The 20856-nt window shown below is 33.6% G+C and overlaps 1 protein-coding gene across 1 annotated transcript in view; it reads right to left on the minus strand.

Annotated features, from left to right (window-relative positions):
• Positions 1–15970: 15970 nt before the first annotated feature.
• LOC143193172 (uncharacterized) overlaps positions 15971–20856 on the minus strand; it is a 37119-nt gene continuing 32233 nt past the window's right edge. The window contains exon 7 of the mRNA XM_076399189.1: positions 15971–19051. Coding sequence (XP_076255304.1) covers positions 16727–19051 — 2325 coding nt within the window. The 3' untranslated portion in view covers positions 15971–16726. The remainder of the gene's footprint in view (positions 19052–20856) is intronic.

The following is a 20856-nucleotide window of genomic DNA, read 5'->3' on the forward strand; positions in this document are numbered from 1 at the left end:
CACAATATAGCTCGATAAAAATTGAGAGAGATTGCCTGAAAAGTCTTGATCTTGCTCTAAATAAAAGTAAAACTCTATTGAAAAGAGGCTTGTGAAGATTATATGTTTAATTTTTTCGTATAGAATTGCTACAGTACACAAGCTGTATATTTGGAAAGTGGAAAATGTTTAATGGGACTGTAACTACAAACTACTAATTCGACTCTCTAATATCAACAACTACTAAAGCAATTACAAAGCAATGACAGTTTGAATTTATCGATAGAAAAGAAATTGCATTTCTTCACAATATAGTTCGATAAAAATTGAGAGAGATTGCCTGAAAAGTCTTGATCTTGCTCTAAATAAAAGTAAAAGAGGCTTGTGAAGATTATATGTTTAATTTTTTCGTATAGAATTGCTACAGTACACAAGCTGTATATTTGGAAAGTGGAAAATGTTTAATGGGACTGTAACTACAAACTACTAATTCGACTCTCTAATATCAACAACTACTAAAGCAATTACAAAGCAATGACAGTTTGAATTTATCGATAGAAAAGAAATTGCATTTCTTCACAATATAGCTCGATAAAAATTGAGAGAGATTGCCTGAAAAGTCTTGATCTTGCTCTAAATAAAAGTAAAACTCGATTGAAAAGAGGCTTGTGAAGATTATATGTTTAATTTTTTCGTATAGAATTGCTACAGTACACAAGCTGTATATTTGGAAAGTGGAAAATGTTTAATGGGACTGTAACTACAAACTACTAATTCGACTCTCTAATATCAACAACTACTAAAGCAATTACAAAGCAATGACAGTTTGAATTTATCGATAGAAAAGAAATTGCCTTTCATCACAATATAGCTCGATAAAAATTGAGAGAGATTGCCTGAAAAGTCTTGATCTTGCTCTAAATAAAAGTAAAACTCGATTCAAAAGAGGCTTGTGAAGATTATCTGGTTAATTTTTTCGTATAGAATTGCTACAGTGATAGAAATATGGTTTTATCAAAAATGTGGTAAAATAATCAAAACAAAAACAAGGCCAAAACAGTACATACATCATTGGATGGTGTTTGTAATCTGTCTGAGTAAATTCACTGTGAAAACCATAAGAATAAGTCTAAATAATTTTTTCTTAACTCATTATTTTGTATTGAAATAATTCAGAAGCTTAATAAATTAGTTTTAAATTAGTTTCTATTTCAAAATAAAAGTTATGGTGACTCCCTTTTATTGGAACAGTTTACAAGAAGAACTTTCTTTTATCTTGTTCTTATTTTTGATTCGTCTAAATTAGTAATTCTCAATAATAATCGTGTTCTTCAAATACAGCTAAATATTCATGTTTTATGGATGAAATATTGTAAAAAAATACTCTCTTGTTTTGCTAACGAACTAAATGAACTATGTAACTTTTCTATAGGTTGTATAGCGCATCTAGTAATTGAAATATCTGCAAATGTTTTTGTAAATTGAAAAAAGACACAAGACATACAATATCAGTCTAAAATACAATGAATGCGAATATTAAATGCGTTGAATTGCATTGAAATAAATTTTTATATTCATATTGAACTGATGTGGGTATCAGTTAAGTGCCTTTGTATTTTGTTCATTATTCAACCAAATGAAGTTGTGTAAAGATACTCCCTATATAAAATTTATAACTACATAGTGGACAGTAATTATTTGAGATTATTATTTTTTATTGACTAATAAAATACATAAAATAGTTTATGTACTGTAAACATATAGACAAATTATCCCACGGCCCATAAACACTCTTTGTCTATTTATCACAAATATGGCTGTATTGTGCTGAACTGGAGTTGAATACCTTTTATTTGAAATAACCCTATAATATATATATATATATATATATATATATATATATATATATATATATATATATATATCTGAGAAGAGAAAATAGTTGCAGGGGCCAGATCTGGAGAATACGGTGGATGGATGGATTTTTCACTGACTTGTGACATGGTGCATTGTCTTGGTGAAGCTGCACTTTCCTTTTTCTTTAAATGCGGCCGTTTTCGGCGATTTGCTCCTTCAAACGGTCCAATAACGCTATGTAATAGTCGCTGTTGATGGTCCTTCCTTTTTCAAGTATATACCAAAATATTCAATATTTTTTTCAATCTAATTTCAATATATATACCAAAAATAATATATATGACCAAAAACAACGACGAGTTGATGATTCGGAGCAGTGTTTGAAGATGATCAAGCGTAATAAACCCGAGTTTTTGCGTCGATATGTGATAATGGATGAATTAATGCATCTGTATTTCGGGATGCGCATCGAATAATTTTCATTGACTACCTTGAAAAAGGAAGGACTATAAACAGACATTATTACATAGCATTATTGGACCGTTTGAAGGACGAAATCGCCGAAAACGGCCGCATTTGAAGAAAAAGAAAGTGCAGCTTCACCAAGACAATGCATCGTGTCGCAAGTCAGTGAAAACAACAATCAAAAATCCATCTATCCACCGTATTCTCCAGATCTGGCCCCTGCGACTATTTTCTGTTCTCAGATCTCAAAAGAATGCTCGCTGGGAAGAAATTTTCATCGAATGAAGAGATTATCGCCGAAAATGAAGTCTATTTTGAAGCAAAGGACAAATCGTACTACAAAAATGGTATCGAAAAGTTGGAGCGTCGCTATAATCAGTGTATCACCCTTGAAGGGAATTATGTTGAATAAAAAAAACTAATTTTGCCAAAAAGTGTGTTTTACTATGGTAGGCCGGAGACTTTTCATTTGACTCAATGAGAAAAAAGTATGTTGTGTATACTAATTGTTTTTATCAATAACTACTGACACATAACATTATGACACATAACATTTACATTCAATTAATGCAGTTGTTACCCAGAACGTTGGTTTCTTGATATCGCTAAAAATAAAACAATAATATCACTGAAAGAAAGCTTGTTTAGTTCTAGAATATTGTTCTTCATTAAATAAGCATTTCCACATAATTATTTTTAGAAATTTAAAATGTGCAAAATATTTCATTTATAAATATAGGGAATTAATGAAGCTTTCTTTACATACGTTAAAACAAAACGGTATTTGAACTAGATATCTAAATCATGCACATCATAATCAGCAGCATGCAGCCCCGTCAGTATAACTTTTGTAATTTTTATAATTATGCTCTAAATAATTATGCATATAATTATGCTCTGTGTTACATTGTATTTCCTACTCCACTATTTAGTAAACTAAACAATAAATATATAAGAAATGGAGGCCACAAAGTTTTTTAATGCTTCTCTCTTTCTACAACTTTGAAAACACAACAGCAGAATATAATTTTTTTAAATAAACCTAACCTAAAACACCAAGATATCTGGAATACTTAAGATTTTATGAATTTCAGAATAGTTAAATAATTGTCCAACGTAATATGGTATAAATTACATCAATTATTATAAATCCTTTATAAACATTTAGCCCGTTCAGTAAAAAGTGAATTCACGTCATCTAAACTTATGACGCCAAAACGTTGCAATGTTGGCGCATCAATTTTGAGTTTTAGTTTATTTTGGCATGATAACAACATTTAGTTTAATAAAATAATGAAATAAGAATAATGTTACAAAATATAGTGTATTTTAACTTTACAGTTTAAAACAAGTAATGTGCCAAAACAAAGTTTGCCGGTGTATAACCTGTAATTATTTTCACCAATATGGCTTGAGCAAGCATGCAAATTTGGTAGGCTAATTTGGTTACGTGTTCGAACGTGTCAGAACGTATTGTATCTTTTTTTAACTAGAATAAAATAAGAAGGAAAATATTATCTTAATTTAAAACGAATTTACAAATTGCGATGGGCAATACATTCGAAATTATGATAATGTGTGTTCACTGTTATTTTAACTATATCTATGGATCATTATCAACACCCTTTGAGTCAACATTTTGATGGTTATCGCTTTCCTACTACACGCAGAATAATTGCCTCTATGATTTTATCACAGAGCAAAAGTTAAAGGTATAGCATATATCAACAATATAATACAGAAACCCAGTATACTAATTCCTTCATAATTAATTCACATCCCTCAGATTTTATGTTTCAAAATTAAAATATGTATTTACCTAATTTTGCAGAGAATAACAATATAATAAATGTTTTTATTGATCATTATTAACTCCCTTTGAACTAACAACAATTATTATTAAATTGTTATAGAAAAAACACTTTGATAATTAAAATGTTGATGGATATTGCTTTGATATTAGATACAGAACAATTGCCTTTGTAATTTTATCACAGAGCAAAATTTAAAGGTATAGCATATAGCAATAATATAATATAGCAACCCTGTATACTAATTCCTTCATAATTAATTCACGTCCCTCTGATTTTATGTTTTAAAATTAAAATATGTATTTACGTAATTTTACAGAGAATAACAATATAATAAATGTTTTTATTGATCATTATTAACTCCCTTTGAACTAACAACAATTAATATTAAATTGTTATAGAAAAAACACTTTGATAATTAAAATGTTGATGGATATTGCTTTGATATTAGATTCAGAACAATTGCCTTTGTGATTTTATCACAGTGCAAAAGTTAAAGGTATAGCATATAGCAATAATATAATATAGTAACTCAATATACTAATTCCTTTATAATTAATTCACGTTCCTCAGATTTTATGTTTTAAAATAAAAATATGTATTTACATAATAATTAGTAGAGAATTATATATAATATTTGCAAAGATTGCAGAGAATAACAATATAGTGAATATTTTTGTCGACCTTTATTAACTCCCTTTGAACCAGCAAGAATTGTTATTTAATGTAATAGAAAAACATTCCTCTGATTAACATTTCGATCGATATCGCCACGATATTAAACGAACATCAATCGTCTGTGTGATTGTTATCCCACACGGTAAACAAATCCAAAATATTTGATGCTGCCGTTACATATTACGATGGCGTCATCGGCGTAGCTTCAGCTTTCAACGTTCGCAGTCGTCGTATTTCGGGCATTGCCGTTATGGATTTTTCATCTACTTGGCCTGTGTGAAACGGCCCGACGTCCCGCTAGTCCCCGCGCTCCCTTCGGTTCGAAGTCATGCTGTCGCTGGTTTGCTGACGAGAATTACATAGCCAACTGGGAACGGGATATTTGTTGAAAATGTTGGATTATTACGTTGAATAACGACGCTTAGGGTACCGATGAACGTTCGTTGGTTTATGAATAAAATGTATTTTTGTATACTCTATTGCTATACGTTATTGCGTCAGAATTTTAGTAAAAAAGCACTTGATGTGTTTTTTTATAAATAGATCGATGTTTAATTGATGCTTGTTTAGATATTTAAGTACATTATTGTTAATAGATGATGTTTTACAACAAAAATGCTGATGATTGGGTCAGATTTTAAGCAAGTCCTGATAATAGAAGCAAAATTAATTATAAAATGGCTACCAATAAAAACTAAAATAAACCTTTTTTTAGATAAATGCATAGTGTTTTATCAATATAATCAATATATGGTTATATGAAATAAGATTATGTAGTTTATGAGGTAAGATAAAGATGAGGATAACATCTTATTACCGCGAAAAAAATTGAAAACAAACTAGACAATGGCCAAAAGGATGCTTTACCATAGGTACCATCTTAGAGAAGCCAAGGTTGTAGCATAAAAATGAGAATCATTCTCAGAAATAAAAAATAATGAAAATAAACTAAGTGCGTCTTATACAAAAATAAATCTATAAAAAATGTGATAAACCTCGTTCACATTTGTATCCTTATTGTTTTTAAACTATGAAATAGCTATGAAAAAAAGATGAAAGTTATCTAGATCTTGAAGATATCCAGATGATATAATAACTAGAGAATCTATGAACTAATTTTCTTACAGAATTTCCAATACTGTTTATTTAAAATGTCTAATTTTTTGCTTAAATATAAATACTATTTCATATTTAATAGGTACGGTGTTTTAGTAGGTTTAGTAGAACGTAAATTTATGAATGATGCCTGCTTAGATTTTTAAGTATATTATTGTTAATAGATTATGTTGTACTACAATAATGCTGATGATAGAGTCAGATTTAATGCTAGTTATAATAATAAGAGCAAAATTAATTATAAAATGGCTACCAATATAAACTAAAAACATTTCTTTAGATTATACATAGTGTTTTATCAATATAATGAATGTACGGTTGCATCTCTATGCATTTTTTATAGAACAATATACATATATTCATCATCATCATTTTCAATCCATAAAATAGCGTTTGTAGAATATGTATTTCTTCTTCCAACAAATACGTTTTTGTGGGGATTTCAATTTTCTTGCACTAATTATCGTAGCTATTCCTCGGACATTGTTAACTTCAGAGTACTATGATCTTAAACCTGTTAAAACTAGTTGTACCTTGTGCATGTTGTATGTTAAGTATCTTATCCTAATGGGTTTATTTCTTTTGTAATGCGATCTTATTTAAGAATACCAATAACTTAATAGCATCGATCGTAATAGCCTAACCAATAGCAACGCGTTTGGAATATTTCGAGCCTAAAGATTCGAAGCTATATAGAATTAGATTTTACTCTAGACTGAAATATTTCTCCTTTCATACACGTACTATCTGAGAGAAAGCAAAGTTGTAGCTAAGTGGTAAAGTAAGATAAAGATAACTAAGTGCGTCTTACAAAAATAACTCTGCAAAAAAATGTGAAAAACGTCGTTCAAATTTTTTGTTTATGAATAAGTTTATGAATGATTTTAACGTATTTTCACTGCCTAGTTTTTGATTTAGTACTAATATAGTAACTAACCTAATACTTAACAGTACATATTATTTTTTTGAGGATGTTTGATTGTAATAATAACAAGATGGAAACAATAAGTAATGTGTATGTATAAAATAAATGTAATACAGAGGGTAAAAGTCAATTATAAAAAATATGTTAAATTACATAAATAAACAGAATAATATACACGACGGAGATATAAGTTCAGTACTGATTATTTGTAGGAATCATTGAGTATAACAGGTCAATTGAAAAATTACAATGAAATCCATATGTTTTTTAGTTAGCCCTAACCCCCAAAAGATGCGTGTATAAATTTAACAGCCGTAGTATCATTAGTTTGTGAATTATAACATTTCAAGTGAAGCAATTTTTGTTTTGTGAAAAAAATGGATAAAAAGGAATTTCGCATGTTTGTATTGGTATGCTAAGTTTAGACGTGGTGAAATGAGCATCGATGATGGTGCACGCGGTGGACGCCCAAAAGAGGTTGTTACCGACGAAAACATTAAAAAATCCACAAAATTATTTTGAATGACCGTAAATTGAAATTGAATGAAACAGCAGACACTCTAAGGATATCAACTGAACGTGTACATTATATCATTTCCGAATATTTGGGTATGAGAAAGCTCTGTGCAAAGTGGGTGCAGCGCGAGCTTACTTTTGATCAAAAACAACGAGTTGATGATTCGGAGCAGTGTTGAAGATGATCAAGCGTAAACCCGAGTTTTTGCGTCGATATGTGACAATAGATGAAACATGGCTCCATCATTTCACTCCGAAGTCCAATCGACAGTCATTCGAGTGGACTGCACACGATGAACCCATTCCAAAGCGTGGAAAAAACGCAACAATTGGTTGGCAATGTATTTTGGAATGCGCATGGAATAATTTTCATTGATTGAAACTTCAATTTCATTTCACTACCTTGAAAAAGGAAGGACCATCAACAGCGACTATTACATAGCGTTATTGCACCGTTTGAAGGACAAAATCGCCGAAAAGGGCCGCACTTGAAGAAAAAGAAGAAAAAGAAAGTGCTGCTTCACCAAAACAATGCGCCGTGCCAAAAATCCATGAATTGGGCTTTGAATTACTTCCTCATCCACCGTATTCTCCAAATCTGGCCCCCAGCGACTATTTTCTGTTCGCAGATCTCAAAAGAATGATCGCTGGGAAAATATTTTCGTCAAGTGAAGAGGTGATCGACGAAACTGAGGCCAATTTTGAAGCAAAGGACAAATCGTACTACAAAAATGGTATCGAAAAGTTGGAGGGTCGCTATAATCAGTGTATCACCCTTGAAGGGAATTATGTTGAATAAAAAAACTAATTTTGCCAAAAAAAAGTGTTTTACTATGGTAGGCCGGGGACTTTTCAACTGACTTGTTAAAAGAGGTGCTTCCCATTTGGACTACATTTTGTGGAGAATTAGGAGTCAGTTTCTTAGACTATTGGTTTTGTCTATAAAATGCCTATGACTATGAGATCAATTTTTAAAATCTAGATCGAGTAAAAGGGTGCTGATAAATATGATAAACCATATGTGAGTTAGAGGAAAAAATCTAACAGAAAAAAGCAAACTAATGATTTGCTATGTTGCAGAAAGTGCGAAAAGAATTGATGGTAGAGAAGTGTTTCTGAATAGGTAGGTACGCCAGGTCAGAAATAGAAGATAGGGCAAGCGGTATTAACTAACTTTAAGATAGAATGTCTCACTAGTTCAGTTGTTACGTAGTTGCGATTGTTGTTCATTCGATCAAGAATATGTCTTTCAAAGTTTTTATGAAAATCTTTACAAATGCGCATTTTAAATAAATATAATCATATTTTTACTGGCCTATACTGGACTGAACTTGCCCAAACAGAAAAATTAAGTCATATTAAAAACTGAAGATTGTTTTTAAGTACTTAATTGTTAAATTTCCTTATTTTCAATAGGGAACATTAGGACATTAGCGTAAATCATATTCAATATATGTCTACTTCTTCGGCCAACTCAAGAGTATTGTGATTAGCCAATTCGCTTTTTGGTTTTGACTGCATCAGAAAATATTAAATTTGGCTTTCTTTATTCTCTGCGGTAGTTCCTAATCTTTGAATCTCATTCAGCTGCAGTCATTTTAAACTTTCTCGTTACAACTATTTTTAAAGATATTTTTGGATCCTTGCTAAAATTTTAGCTTTAACGCTCTTTTATTTTGTTAATATTATTAGTTAATATGTTCGTTAAGTTATTAGTCATATATTCAAACCTAAAAGGCTAATAAATATATAAAATTCAGTTACTGTTCAATATTTGTTGAATCATTAAGCCTTTTCTCTTCGCTTAATTGTAATCGTTCTTAATTTACTAGATGCAAAATCGTTCTAGATTAGAACAGCTTAACATGATTTCATTCTAATCCACAGAGGAACTGATGCTTGACTTCACAATCTATCCGTCGTAATGCATGATTGAATATTTAAATGTATTGAAATAATCATTACTCCAAGGGTTTTCTCACAATAACTGTATTTTGAAGTACTGCAGTAGTGGTGAGCATAATTTTAGCCAATTTAAACGGGTATCGAAAAGCAAATCCTTCATTTTAATGAAATGCTTTCTTTTCAGCTTTAATTCTTTTACGCATATAATAGCTAAAGGTTTATGGTATCTTGTGGCAAACAATTTACTGCAGAAACAAAATACTTCTGTTTGCATGTTTGTAATGTTTCTTCGGGTTTCGATTACGATCTTTCTTTCACACTAATATCGTAAGTGATTTTTATCAGCCAGCATTCTTTTGAGATCTGAGAACAGAAAATAGTCGCTGGGAACCACATATGGAGAATACGGTGGATGGATGGATTTTTGCCATCGTTTTCACTGACTTGTGACACGGTGTATTGTCTTGGTGAAGCAGTACTTTCTTTTTCTTCAAATGCGGCCGTTTTTCGGCGCTTTCGTTCTTCAAACAGTCCAATAACCCTATGTAATAATGTCTGTTTATAGTCCTTCCTTTTTCAAGGTAGTCAATGAAAATAATTCCATGCGCATTCCAAAATACAGATGCCATAACCTTGCCAGACGACTGTTGCGTTTTATTACGCTTTGGAGCAGGTTCATCGTGTGCAGACCACTCGGATGACTGTCGATTAGACTTCAGAGTGAAATGATAGAGCCATGTTTCATCATATCATATTTACACACTGCTCCGAATCATCAACTGGTCGTTGTTTTTGGTCAAAAATGAGCTCGCGCGGCAGTCACTTTACATAGAGCTTTCTCACACCCAAATATTACGGTCATTCAAAATCATTTTGTGGATTTTTTTTATGTTTTCGTCGGTAACAACCTCTTTTGGGCGTCCACTGCGTTCACTGTCTTCGGTGCTCATTTCACTACGTCTAAACTTAGCACACCAATCCTTGATTTGATGGTTGATTTTCCTGGGGCAGTATCCGGAAACTCGGCATCAAGCCAAGTTTTTGCTTCAGCTGTATTTTTTAACTTCAAAAGTAATATTTTATCAACAGGCGAAATTCCTTTTTATCCATTTTTTTCACGTTAATAAAAGTTGCTTCACTCAAAATGCTATAATTCACAAACTAATGATCCGACAGCTGTCAAATTTATACACGCATCTTTTGAGGGTTAGGGCTAACTAAAAAATATATGGATTTAATTCTAGTAGCGCCACCAATGTGTCAGGCCGGGGACTTTTCAATTAACCTATTAAATTTACTGTTAATACTTGTGGAACCAAAATATTTAGTTCCTTTTGGTATGGAGTCGTGTATAGACGTAAATATGTCAGTCTACCTCGTTAGGTTTCAAGATTTCATTGTTTTTTTAACTTGTGCTTGGCCATGGCAGGATTCATCTTTAACATCAAATTTTTCTATTCAAAAATGACCTTTGTCACTGGGTTTCTTTTCACAGATATCATTTCCTAAGACTCTGCATTGCATTTTGTTCTTTTAGGAAGTTAATCAAGCAAAATACGATGAAAACGATGTCCTAGCATCTCCGTTTTCAAATAAATATATCTTTTCAGTGAGTAATAATATTCTAGTGGACAGCAATAGTATCTTTCACGCCTTATACTACGAGTATAGCTTCGTTGAATAACTGGAGTCATGTGACTTTAAAGCCAGCCAGTAAAATGTATACTGGTTATAACTTACTATATATTACTATGTAGGAATGTTCGTCGGGTCGGTCAGTCGGTCGAAATGTGTGGCTGCCGCTGCGATTATTTGTCAGAACACTCACTACTATTTTTGGAAGGAATTTGCACGAGAACTGAAAACCCTGGTTGAAAAAATACTGTTTATTTCAATGTTAAATGATACATGTGGTCGACGGGAGAATTGAAAGGATATTAGGTTAGGTAGAGGAAGTACGGTAGCGCTGTGGAAGTGGTACTATTACAAGGGGATGGAGAAAAGAAAAGAGAGCGAGACGTCGTCGTGATGGTCTTTTATAGCCTAGAACTGCATGGTACCAATCCACCGGCGTTGTCAACCTTTGTACTTCTTGTTGGTGAATTCGTGGTGGCCTAAAGAGTCGTGGCGGTCACCACATAACTCCCCTCCTAGTGGAACAGCCGTGGAACGTACCTCTATGTGGTGCAGGTTCCTGAGTGCACCCGCAATCACGCAAACAAATGCCCAGGGACTGCTGATGAGATGGGGATCCCGATCTGAGCGAGGAGTTTTACGGGATCAGCTGCCATCGGAGTTGTAGCAGGACGTCGTTCGTCTTGGGGCGTTTAGCTTTGTTTGAGGGTACCTATAAGTGTGTTACGTGTCCCGTTTCGTGATGCGAGGGTGTTCATGTGTTGATGGTATACATGATGGGCTTCTGTGGTTTTCGTCCATCAGGCTAGTCTCGTGGGATGTCGTCGACCATGTGATGTTGATGGGTTCCGTTCCTCGTGCTATCCTTCCATGCACGTGTCAAGCACCTGTCAAGTGGCTTATGTTGAGTTGATTTACCTGTTGGTCACTTTGATCACGTCGGGGTCACCAATTGTAGGAATGTTCGTCGGGTCGGTCAGTCGGTCGAAATGTGTGGCTGCCGCTGCGATTATTTGTCAGAACACTCACTACTATTTTTGGAAGGAATTTGCACGAGAACTGAAAACACTGGTTGAAGAAATACTGTTTATTTCAATGTTAAATGATACATGTGGTCGACGGGAGAATTGAAAGGATATTAGGTTAGGTAGAGGAAGTACGGTAGCGCTGTGGAAGTGGTACTATTACAAGGGGATGGAGAAAAGAAAAGAAAGCGAGACGTCGTCGTGATAGTCTTTTATAGCCTAGAACTGCATGGTACCAATCCACCGGCGTTGCCAACCTTTGTACTTGTTGTTGGTGAATTCGTGGTGGCCTAAAAGGTCGTCACAACTAGTTATGGCTATCATTTTATTATTGTTTGTAACAAACTTTCTTACAAATTGTTTATGTATCTATGTCTCATCTATATTTCCGTCTATAAATATTTATTATTATTATATATTTTATTGTTACTTTCTATGTTCTTTAATTCTTTCTATTACCTAGAAGAGATTTTGAATCATGAGATATAATGTGTACGCAGGTGATTAAATCAAGTTGTTGAAATAATCAATAAGCAAATATAAGCAAAAGCAAATCAAAAATAATAACAATAAAAATCTTTTAACGCTTTAAAAAACATTTTCAACATTTAAACCGTCGTAAAGTCGAATTATAATATGGAGAATATAAATTTACCATTTATCGGGCTGACCTTCACTTTTTCGGTTTTTATCTTTGCATATATGTATACGTAAACAGTGTGTTATCTACTTCTAGATTCGTATGAAAAGTATAAGATAACCATCTGAATAAAAGCAAATGTATTTTGTGTTTGTATTAAAATATAAGCACTATATTGTGTTGAACTTGAGTATTTATTCCAATTTTTTTTTATTAGTTCATAAATTGGGGTTTTTAGTGAGGTCATTTTATGTATTTATTAATATTAATATATTTATTCGTCACAGCCATAATATATTTCTGCGTCAGAACGTGTTTTATTAATATATACGATGGATTATAATGAATAAGTATTGCGAATTAATATTAAGGATTTTTATGTAAATTATTGTGTAGGTTTTTTTGTGAATAATGATCAATTGTTTTGCAACTGGCATTGAATTGGCAGAAAAATTGCGGACTTCTAACGCCACTCAGCAAAAGTAAGTTAACATTCGTAAGAAACTTAGTTTTGATTATTTATGGAATGGGGATAATAGGAGTTTAATGTGTTTCTTTTCCAAAAACTGAATTAGCAACTTTTCCAGGATACCATGGCGGCACTAATTCACGGATTCACGTAATTTCCCAAACATAAATGAGTTCTGGTACAATGAGGCTGTAAATAACATATTCTAAAGGTCTATTCTCTCTCAAATATTATCGCCTTACTTGAAGCAAAATCCGTTCGAATCTACCGGACTAATTGAACTGGTTAATAAACGAAACATCATCAGAAAATATAGTGTAATAACGAGGTTTAGTCATTTGCCTTCAACACTTTTCCTTCCCTTTTAACGAATTTGTCGCAGCTTGTGACTTGTTTTGAGTTCTACGAAGAAATTTCTGCAGCACTCATTTGAGAATTATTTTTTTAATCCCTCTCAATGTTATTTATTATAAAAAATATTTCTTTCAGAAGTGGATTAGCCAGTGGCGGCTCCTGGTGGTATTATAACTAACTAACTTTTCTGTTTGCAGGCTTGTGATTGTCATTATAATGGACTATTTCAATAGATATAATGGATACAACTGTTGAACGATTATCGCTAACTGAATATATGAGGGTTTTAATTATTTTAGTTAGTGTCGAGAAACATCGTTCGGTCTCTGATGTTCCTATGATAGTTGTTTACCAATTTACCTAATCGCTGTGATGCATTTTGTTTTTTTCTATGAAGTGGCAAATAGTAATCACTTTATGTTGATATGCCATCGTTTCTTCGTCTTCTTTATGTTCTTGATGGAACGTTTTCCTTGATCTTTCTTTACATTACCCAAGTTTTTCGGAATACTACGATTAATTTATAGTTAGAGCTTTCACATGTTAACTATTATAATAATCAATAATTATTAATAAATTTAAATTAAAACAATCACATTACGCAAAACAAAACATCTAAAAGTCTTACAAATTATTTAATTAAGCTCATTTTATGAGTATTGATGGTAGAGGAATATATTTAGCATGTGGTAAGGTCTTATGTAAAATGTCCTGGTCGGGAGTCAAAGTTTTTCTTAGAAACAATGTTGATCATTGCTCTGCTATCCCACTCATATATAAAACATGGAAACATTGTAAATTCCTTTAGTTGACAGGAGTATAGTGCTATGGATCATCTTGGCATGGCATCTATTCATTAGTTGCTTGATATTAATTGAACGAAAAATAGTAAATGAAGCGTAAGTATTTCCATTATGTAACAATAAATCATTCAATAGACCGGAAACTTAACGAGTTTCGTTATGTATTTTTAATCTTGATTCCGTACGAACGAAATAAGAATACGAAAACATCATTTTAAACGAAAACTACTAGCAATAATATCTTCGCATTATCAGAACATCAACTTTTTATTACGACGACTAATTCGAACCAACGTGAATAGTTAGTTGATTAGTTATTTGACGAATGGCGATTTGACGTCATTCAATGTTAACCCGATGAAAAAAAAAACACATTAACGGTACATCGATTTTAGTCATTAAGTATCGTTGTTAATGAGCTATTGAATGGTAACTAATTGTTTGTAGATGGTATCTTTGCGGTATCGGGAATTGTTTAGTATAAATAAGCCTGAAGCACGTAAAATTGTTGGTATCTCGATTCCTTTAGAATGTTGGTTGGTTTTTTATCAATTATTTCACCGTAATTAATTTTATCGAGCTTAATAATGTTGTATCTTTACATACGAGGCTTAAGCTACAATTAATTTAAAAAGACTTTTTTTTCAAATATGGTGAAAGTAATTGTAGTCCAGAATAATATACCAGATTGCTAAAAGCTCATCGTGAATTGTGTAGTACGAAAAATAATGGTTTGTAAATGAGCTGTTTTGACACTGTTTGTTGTTCAAAAATCAGATATTGGAGCAAAAGTACAAGATATAGGTTTGGAAAATAATTAATTTGCCAAGGCATATTTTGTAAACATTCTAGACATCTGATTAGAACAAAGCATAATATTTTCCGTCAAAGTTTTCAATAAGCAAGACCTTTTAATAGTATATAAGAGTAATCTTCACCAATTCCATTTACATTTTTTGTTGTTATAGTTGTAAAAAAACAGAAAACATGAATGTGTTTTAACACTATACCTTTGATATTAGTTTCAATGCATTGGTAATTATATAAACTTATTTTTCATATGCAGCAGTAGGGTACGGTTCTAACTTCTTTTCGTATATCGCATTTACCGAAATTACATCATATTGCTAAGTGTTTTCATATTATTTAACGTAAATAAATTTATTCCTTAACAATGTACAAAATTAGTGTTACTAAATTATAACATTTTACCTATAATTCATACTTTACACGCGTATTGTCCAGGAATAATGTAAACATTAAAATAACATGAGATAGGAATAAAGAACATATTTGAGAATGCGCAAGAATATGGAATCGGTGAATTACTGTATGTTTCTTTTAGGTACTTTAAAAATAGTTAACAATTCAAAAATAGTTAAAATCAAAGAACAAAAATATGAATTGTTTCAATATATCAAGTTTATTGTGACTTCCACTGATTTTTGACTATTCTCACACGTTTTTATCTTGTCTCCTTTGATTACTGTTGATTCCGATCTCTGCAGTACCCTCTTAATATGCTTGTGAAAACCAGTTGGTGTTTAGTAGTAATTAACCCCATAAATCTCAGAGTTGGTACAGTGGTGAACAAAAAAGTCATTGGTCGAATGGGCAGATATGTCTTTGACTATTGTTGAAATTTCTATGAATAAATTCATAAGACCAACATACTATAAAATAAAACCGTAAACCTGTTTTAATAAATGTTTTTGGTTTAAAAGCTTTAAAATAAGCAAAAAACAAGACGTATTTGAATGATGATTGGGATCTAGTAAATCAAACACGAACATAAATTAAAACCACCTATTTATTGTACATATAATCTACACATTACACTGCTCCATATTATTGTAGCTTTCAAGAGTAACAGAGTACTCTTGCTATCCATCTGATAAGTACAGCACGGCTCTACAATTTGTCATTACAAAGTAATGCTTATATATGTAGATAAAACTAGTTACATTTTATTACTAAAAACCTATTGTATACCATCACATCTATGTGCAGTGATATATCTATATATATTTACATAATATACTCATTCCCTAATTATTATATGTACAAAGTGAGGTATGGATTGAAAACTTAGTTATACTAACATAAAATTTAACAAAATTACAACCAGTACTTTACATATAAAATTAAAATTAACAGTAACAATAAACATACGAAGGAAACACGCGAATAAAAAAGCAAAATATAAGTCTTTTTAAAAGTTAGACAGGAACTTGAAAATGATTTCTAGAAAATAAATCCCTAGTGCCTTGATCAAGGCTCGAACAATTACATAATATGATATGAACAAAAAACATTACGTACGGGAGAAACAAATGAATTCGTAAAATATTAAATAGTTAATGTACATCAGTCACGGACACTGTTAAAAAACTATTTACAGCTCTGTTTTCAACTATACATCTAAAAATATATATTCAATTTTGTTTTAAAGTATCACATTTTTTTTGGATATATTTGCATCGTGAAATAGGAGAAAAAAACAAAAACAAAACGAGTCTCACTGGGTGTCAGGGAACAAATCGCCAACTTAGACTGATATTTCCTTTTTCTCAGGTAGTTTGTGTTCTAATATTGCTGATTTAATATCTTTTGGCACAGGATTAACGAGATTTGGGTTTTGTACAGTTGGCGTTGAAGATTTTAGGGATTCCTCCTTTTTCTCGGTAGGATTGGAGGTGGAGGTGACGTTAGCCGACAGTCTGCTGTTGATTTGTTGTTGTCTGTTTATGAGGAAACTCGGATTGGGTATGTTTCTGATGCTTTGGTTGGGATTGGGCCTCATGTTTCGAATTTGTGCGTTGGTTGGTCGGAATTTGGGGATTTCATTGAGCTTGGGAGGCAAGCGTTGAAGCCCGGGGGTTTTCAAGCCGGTGGCCGGGTGTTGCATTTTGCCGATCGTTTGCAAATTCGGCAATTGAGATCTAGACTTGGATACCGTCGAGATCACCTTGTTGATGGTTGATTGTTCCGTAGCCACCTTAGATAACATTTGCAAGTTCGATAGAGCCATATTTTTCGTTTCTGGGGTACCAAGTCCTGGCGAGCTACTAGGCCTGGAAATCGGTATCTGTCTGTTGAGACCGTTCATGGGCTCAGTTTTTGGAGAGGCTCGCGGAGATTGATCGGGCGATCTATTAGACTTGGACAGATCGAGCACCCCGATACTGTCATGGCGTTCCGGCATTTTCGGAATAATACTGACGCCCGATTTTAAATTCTTTATTTTCTCCAGCGGTATGGTGCCTGGAATTGGTCTTTTCGATATCGGCTTCGACTCTGGTGGCTTAGTTGGAGACGCTGTCGTTGTCGGAGTTATCAGAGTGATTTCCAAGCTGGGACGTTTATCGGAAACGTCGTTCTCCTCCGCCTTCCTCTTTATGCCCCCTTCCAGCTTCTTCACCGTGAAACTTGGTGGATATTTAGGGGACAACATCTTAGACTTGTCGCTACTAAAGGGCTTCTTATCGATTTTACCATTATCAGTGCGGACAGTGCCGGGAGACTTGGTTTCTATGGTGCACCGTTCTTGTAAACTGGCAATTTGTCTGTCCAGATTTCTGTCATTGGTGCTGATGCTTCCGATAGGAAGTACGTTATTGCTCGACACAGCCGTGGTGGCCGTCGGTTTGGTAATCTCCATTTTGCTCGGTCCAAATTTGTGTTCTTTTACGTGTTTATTGGATTCAGTTGGTGCTGGTTTAACCACAGTCTTCTGCATTTGAGCTTTATCCGTTTGTACCGAAAAGGTCTTTGAGATCGAATCCTTCTTAACCACTTTGGGAGGTAGCGTTTCTGGTCGGGGCGTTGGTCGAGATATGGTCAGAGTTTGTCTGGCGTTGGTCACGTCAGAGGTGTTAGGTACTGGCTTGATGATCATAGGTTCTATTCTAGGCTTGGCTTGAGATTCTCTGTTGTTGTTATTTTCTCCCGTCTTCTGTCCTTTCGGAGCGTTGCTCGTCTTGGGACTCTCCTTTTTCTTCTTCGGCTCTGGTTCGTTGATCGTGTACATCACACTCTCACTGGGGATATCCCTAGTTTCTGTACTATATATTTTAGGTATTTTAATAGCAGGTACAGTGGGTTGAGGTCTCTCGTCTCCAGATGATCCCGACACGTTTTTGTGTCTGACTTGTCTCATCTTCAACAGTCTCTCTTTACTGGCTTGCGACTTGTCGTTGCTGCTCTCTATCTTGTGATGTTTATGCTTGTGACCGTTCGTCGTAATCTTCACCTTCAACTTCAGATCGGTCTTGTCGTTGTTGGTGATTTCCGCATGGAATTTATCCATGTGCACTTTTCTCTTCTTCTCTTTGTGTCCGTTTGACTCGCTCTTCGAGTGCTTGCTTTTTTTCCTCTTCTTGCTTGTATAGTAATCCTTCGCGTAATTCTCCGACTCTTGTCTACTCTCCTCTTCCATCTTCTTCTGCAGCGCCCATTCTTGGTCGCGCTTCTCGGCGAATCTCTTGATTTCTTCTTTGTCGGGTTCCTCATATTCGAACACGCACTCCCTAAGTGCCTTATCGGCGGCCTGCGCTTTCTTGGCCTCCGCGTCCTGCAGAGCCTTCGACTTGCTTTGCAACTGCAAGTTGGCCAACAGCCGTTCCTTATCTTCTTGTTCGCTTTCTGTCTCCCTATGCGGATAAGCGGGTGATGCTTGTTCTTGTTGAGTTTCCAATTTGACCTGAGATTGGGTCTCGATCGATACAGTCTCGGTAATAGGCTGTGTGATCGTGGTTGTGACTGGGACGATTTGTAATTGCTTGTCGCCACTGGATAGCGTGGTGTTGATGATCTTGATCGGCTTGACTTTCATTGGGATGAAGATGCGGTAGAAAAATCGCATTGGCTTTTTCTGAAACAAACAGAAGAAAGTCAGTTATTTTAGTAAAATTATAATTGATTATAAGTAATTAGATAAAAAATGTTAATGAATCGTTTGAAAAACACTTCAAATGAAAAATATATCGCATATATTCGATGGTTAGATATGAGGAAGCCATCATCATCTTTAACTAATATTTTTGATAGCAGACATCTTATATTATGATTAGTTTCCGTTATCTGCTACTTTTGTTTTGCTTACTTGGTTTGAAAAGAAAATGCTCTGTAATAGTTTTAATGTTTTATTATTAGGTTCAGTTATTATATCTTCTAAAGAACTTTGGATCGTTTGGTTTTTTTATAAGGATTGAAAATCATTACGGTTTGCAACATCATATTAAATAAGTATTTTATGAGTTCTGCTGAAAGATACGTGAATTACAACGTATAGATTAACAACATATATAATATATATACATCGATTTATTTTTTCATCGACTGCCACTGGAAATAGGACGTTATGACCTCACAAGTGCGCGACTTGCGGACATTTTTCGTACTATTTTTAGAATAGTTCGCACTCGTACGGTACATACCGTGAAACTGGTCTATGCATAGACCGATGGGATGGGCGCTTCTACAGCGTTTTGCAATTGTAATGATCTGGATAATAATAATAATAATGGATAAAGGTAAAGATAATATTTGTCTTTTTTCACTTTCTCAATCTAGTTTATAAACATACATTTCAAGAAATAATCAGTGATATATGTATAGTTTGATGGATGCTCAAAGCCTCTTTCGAAACCAGTTTATCATGATTAAGAGGGTTTTAGAGAAACCGGAACAAATGGTAGTAGCATAGGGCAAGGTCCGGACTATCTCAATTTTTTGCCACTAAAGCCACTAAAAATATGTAAAGCGATGTGGTGAGGGAAGATTGCGCCTTTCCTGGGAAGTTCCTGGTTAATTATTGTCGAATGTAATTCACTTTCCATCACCGTTCATGTGATAATGATGTCATTCTACTTCGATATGTTTAAGATATCATCAGTTCATCAACTTTTCCATCAAACTATTCGAAACGAAAACAACCAATCCAATTCTGACATTGGCGTTCACTTAAGCACTCATAACCATAAACAGGATAAAGACAATAGACGATATATGGGGGCATTGATAAGAACTGGTCGTGATATCCCCACAAAAAAAACGCACAATTAAACTTCGCTATTTTTTTGTTATTTACGGAAGTGTTCACCGAATTTGTTGCTTTTTTATTCCGCTCGTAAAAAGCCGACAAGAACACGAACACAAAAACGAATAAAGCGTTACAATAGCGTCAACCTCAAGAGCGTACCGTCGACAGATTGTAAACAGAGAAGAAGAGATCGTCAGTTGTAGGTTGTTGAACTAAAAGTTGCCTCACTATTGCCGGAGCATAGTTTTGCTTAGTTTGGCTTTTCTTTGCCATTATTTTATGCTCACGATCCGCATTTTTCCCAGACTTGCGAGCGCATCAGGTTGTGATAGTTTTATACAGAGACGGATTCGGCATTTTTAATTTTTCGTTTCTTTTTGCGCTTAATATATAACGATTTCAATAAACAACTTTGCAGTGTAAAATACATTTTAATTATTTTTCTATAATATTAGAAATACATGCTTTAATTGTTTGTATTTTAAATGTTGGAAATCTGCAGTTTTCCTGGGGGTTGAAAAATTAGGGATTCTTTAATGTAGATTCTGAAGTCAGGAAATTAATTATTTCAACATATCCAGTTTATTATGACTTCCATTGACCAATTCGTTTGTATCGTTTCTTATCTTGTATCG

Source organism: Rhynchophorus ferrugineus, unplaced genomic scaffold, assembly GCF_030347505.1.
Source record: "Rhynchophorus ferrugineus isolate W39M unplaced genomic scaffold, kcgeb_rfMv2 rfM3, whole genome shotgun sequence".
NCBI classification, from domain to species: Eukaryota; Metazoa; Arthropoda; class Insecta; order Coleoptera; family Curculionidae; genus Rhynchophorus; species Rhynchophorus ferrugineus.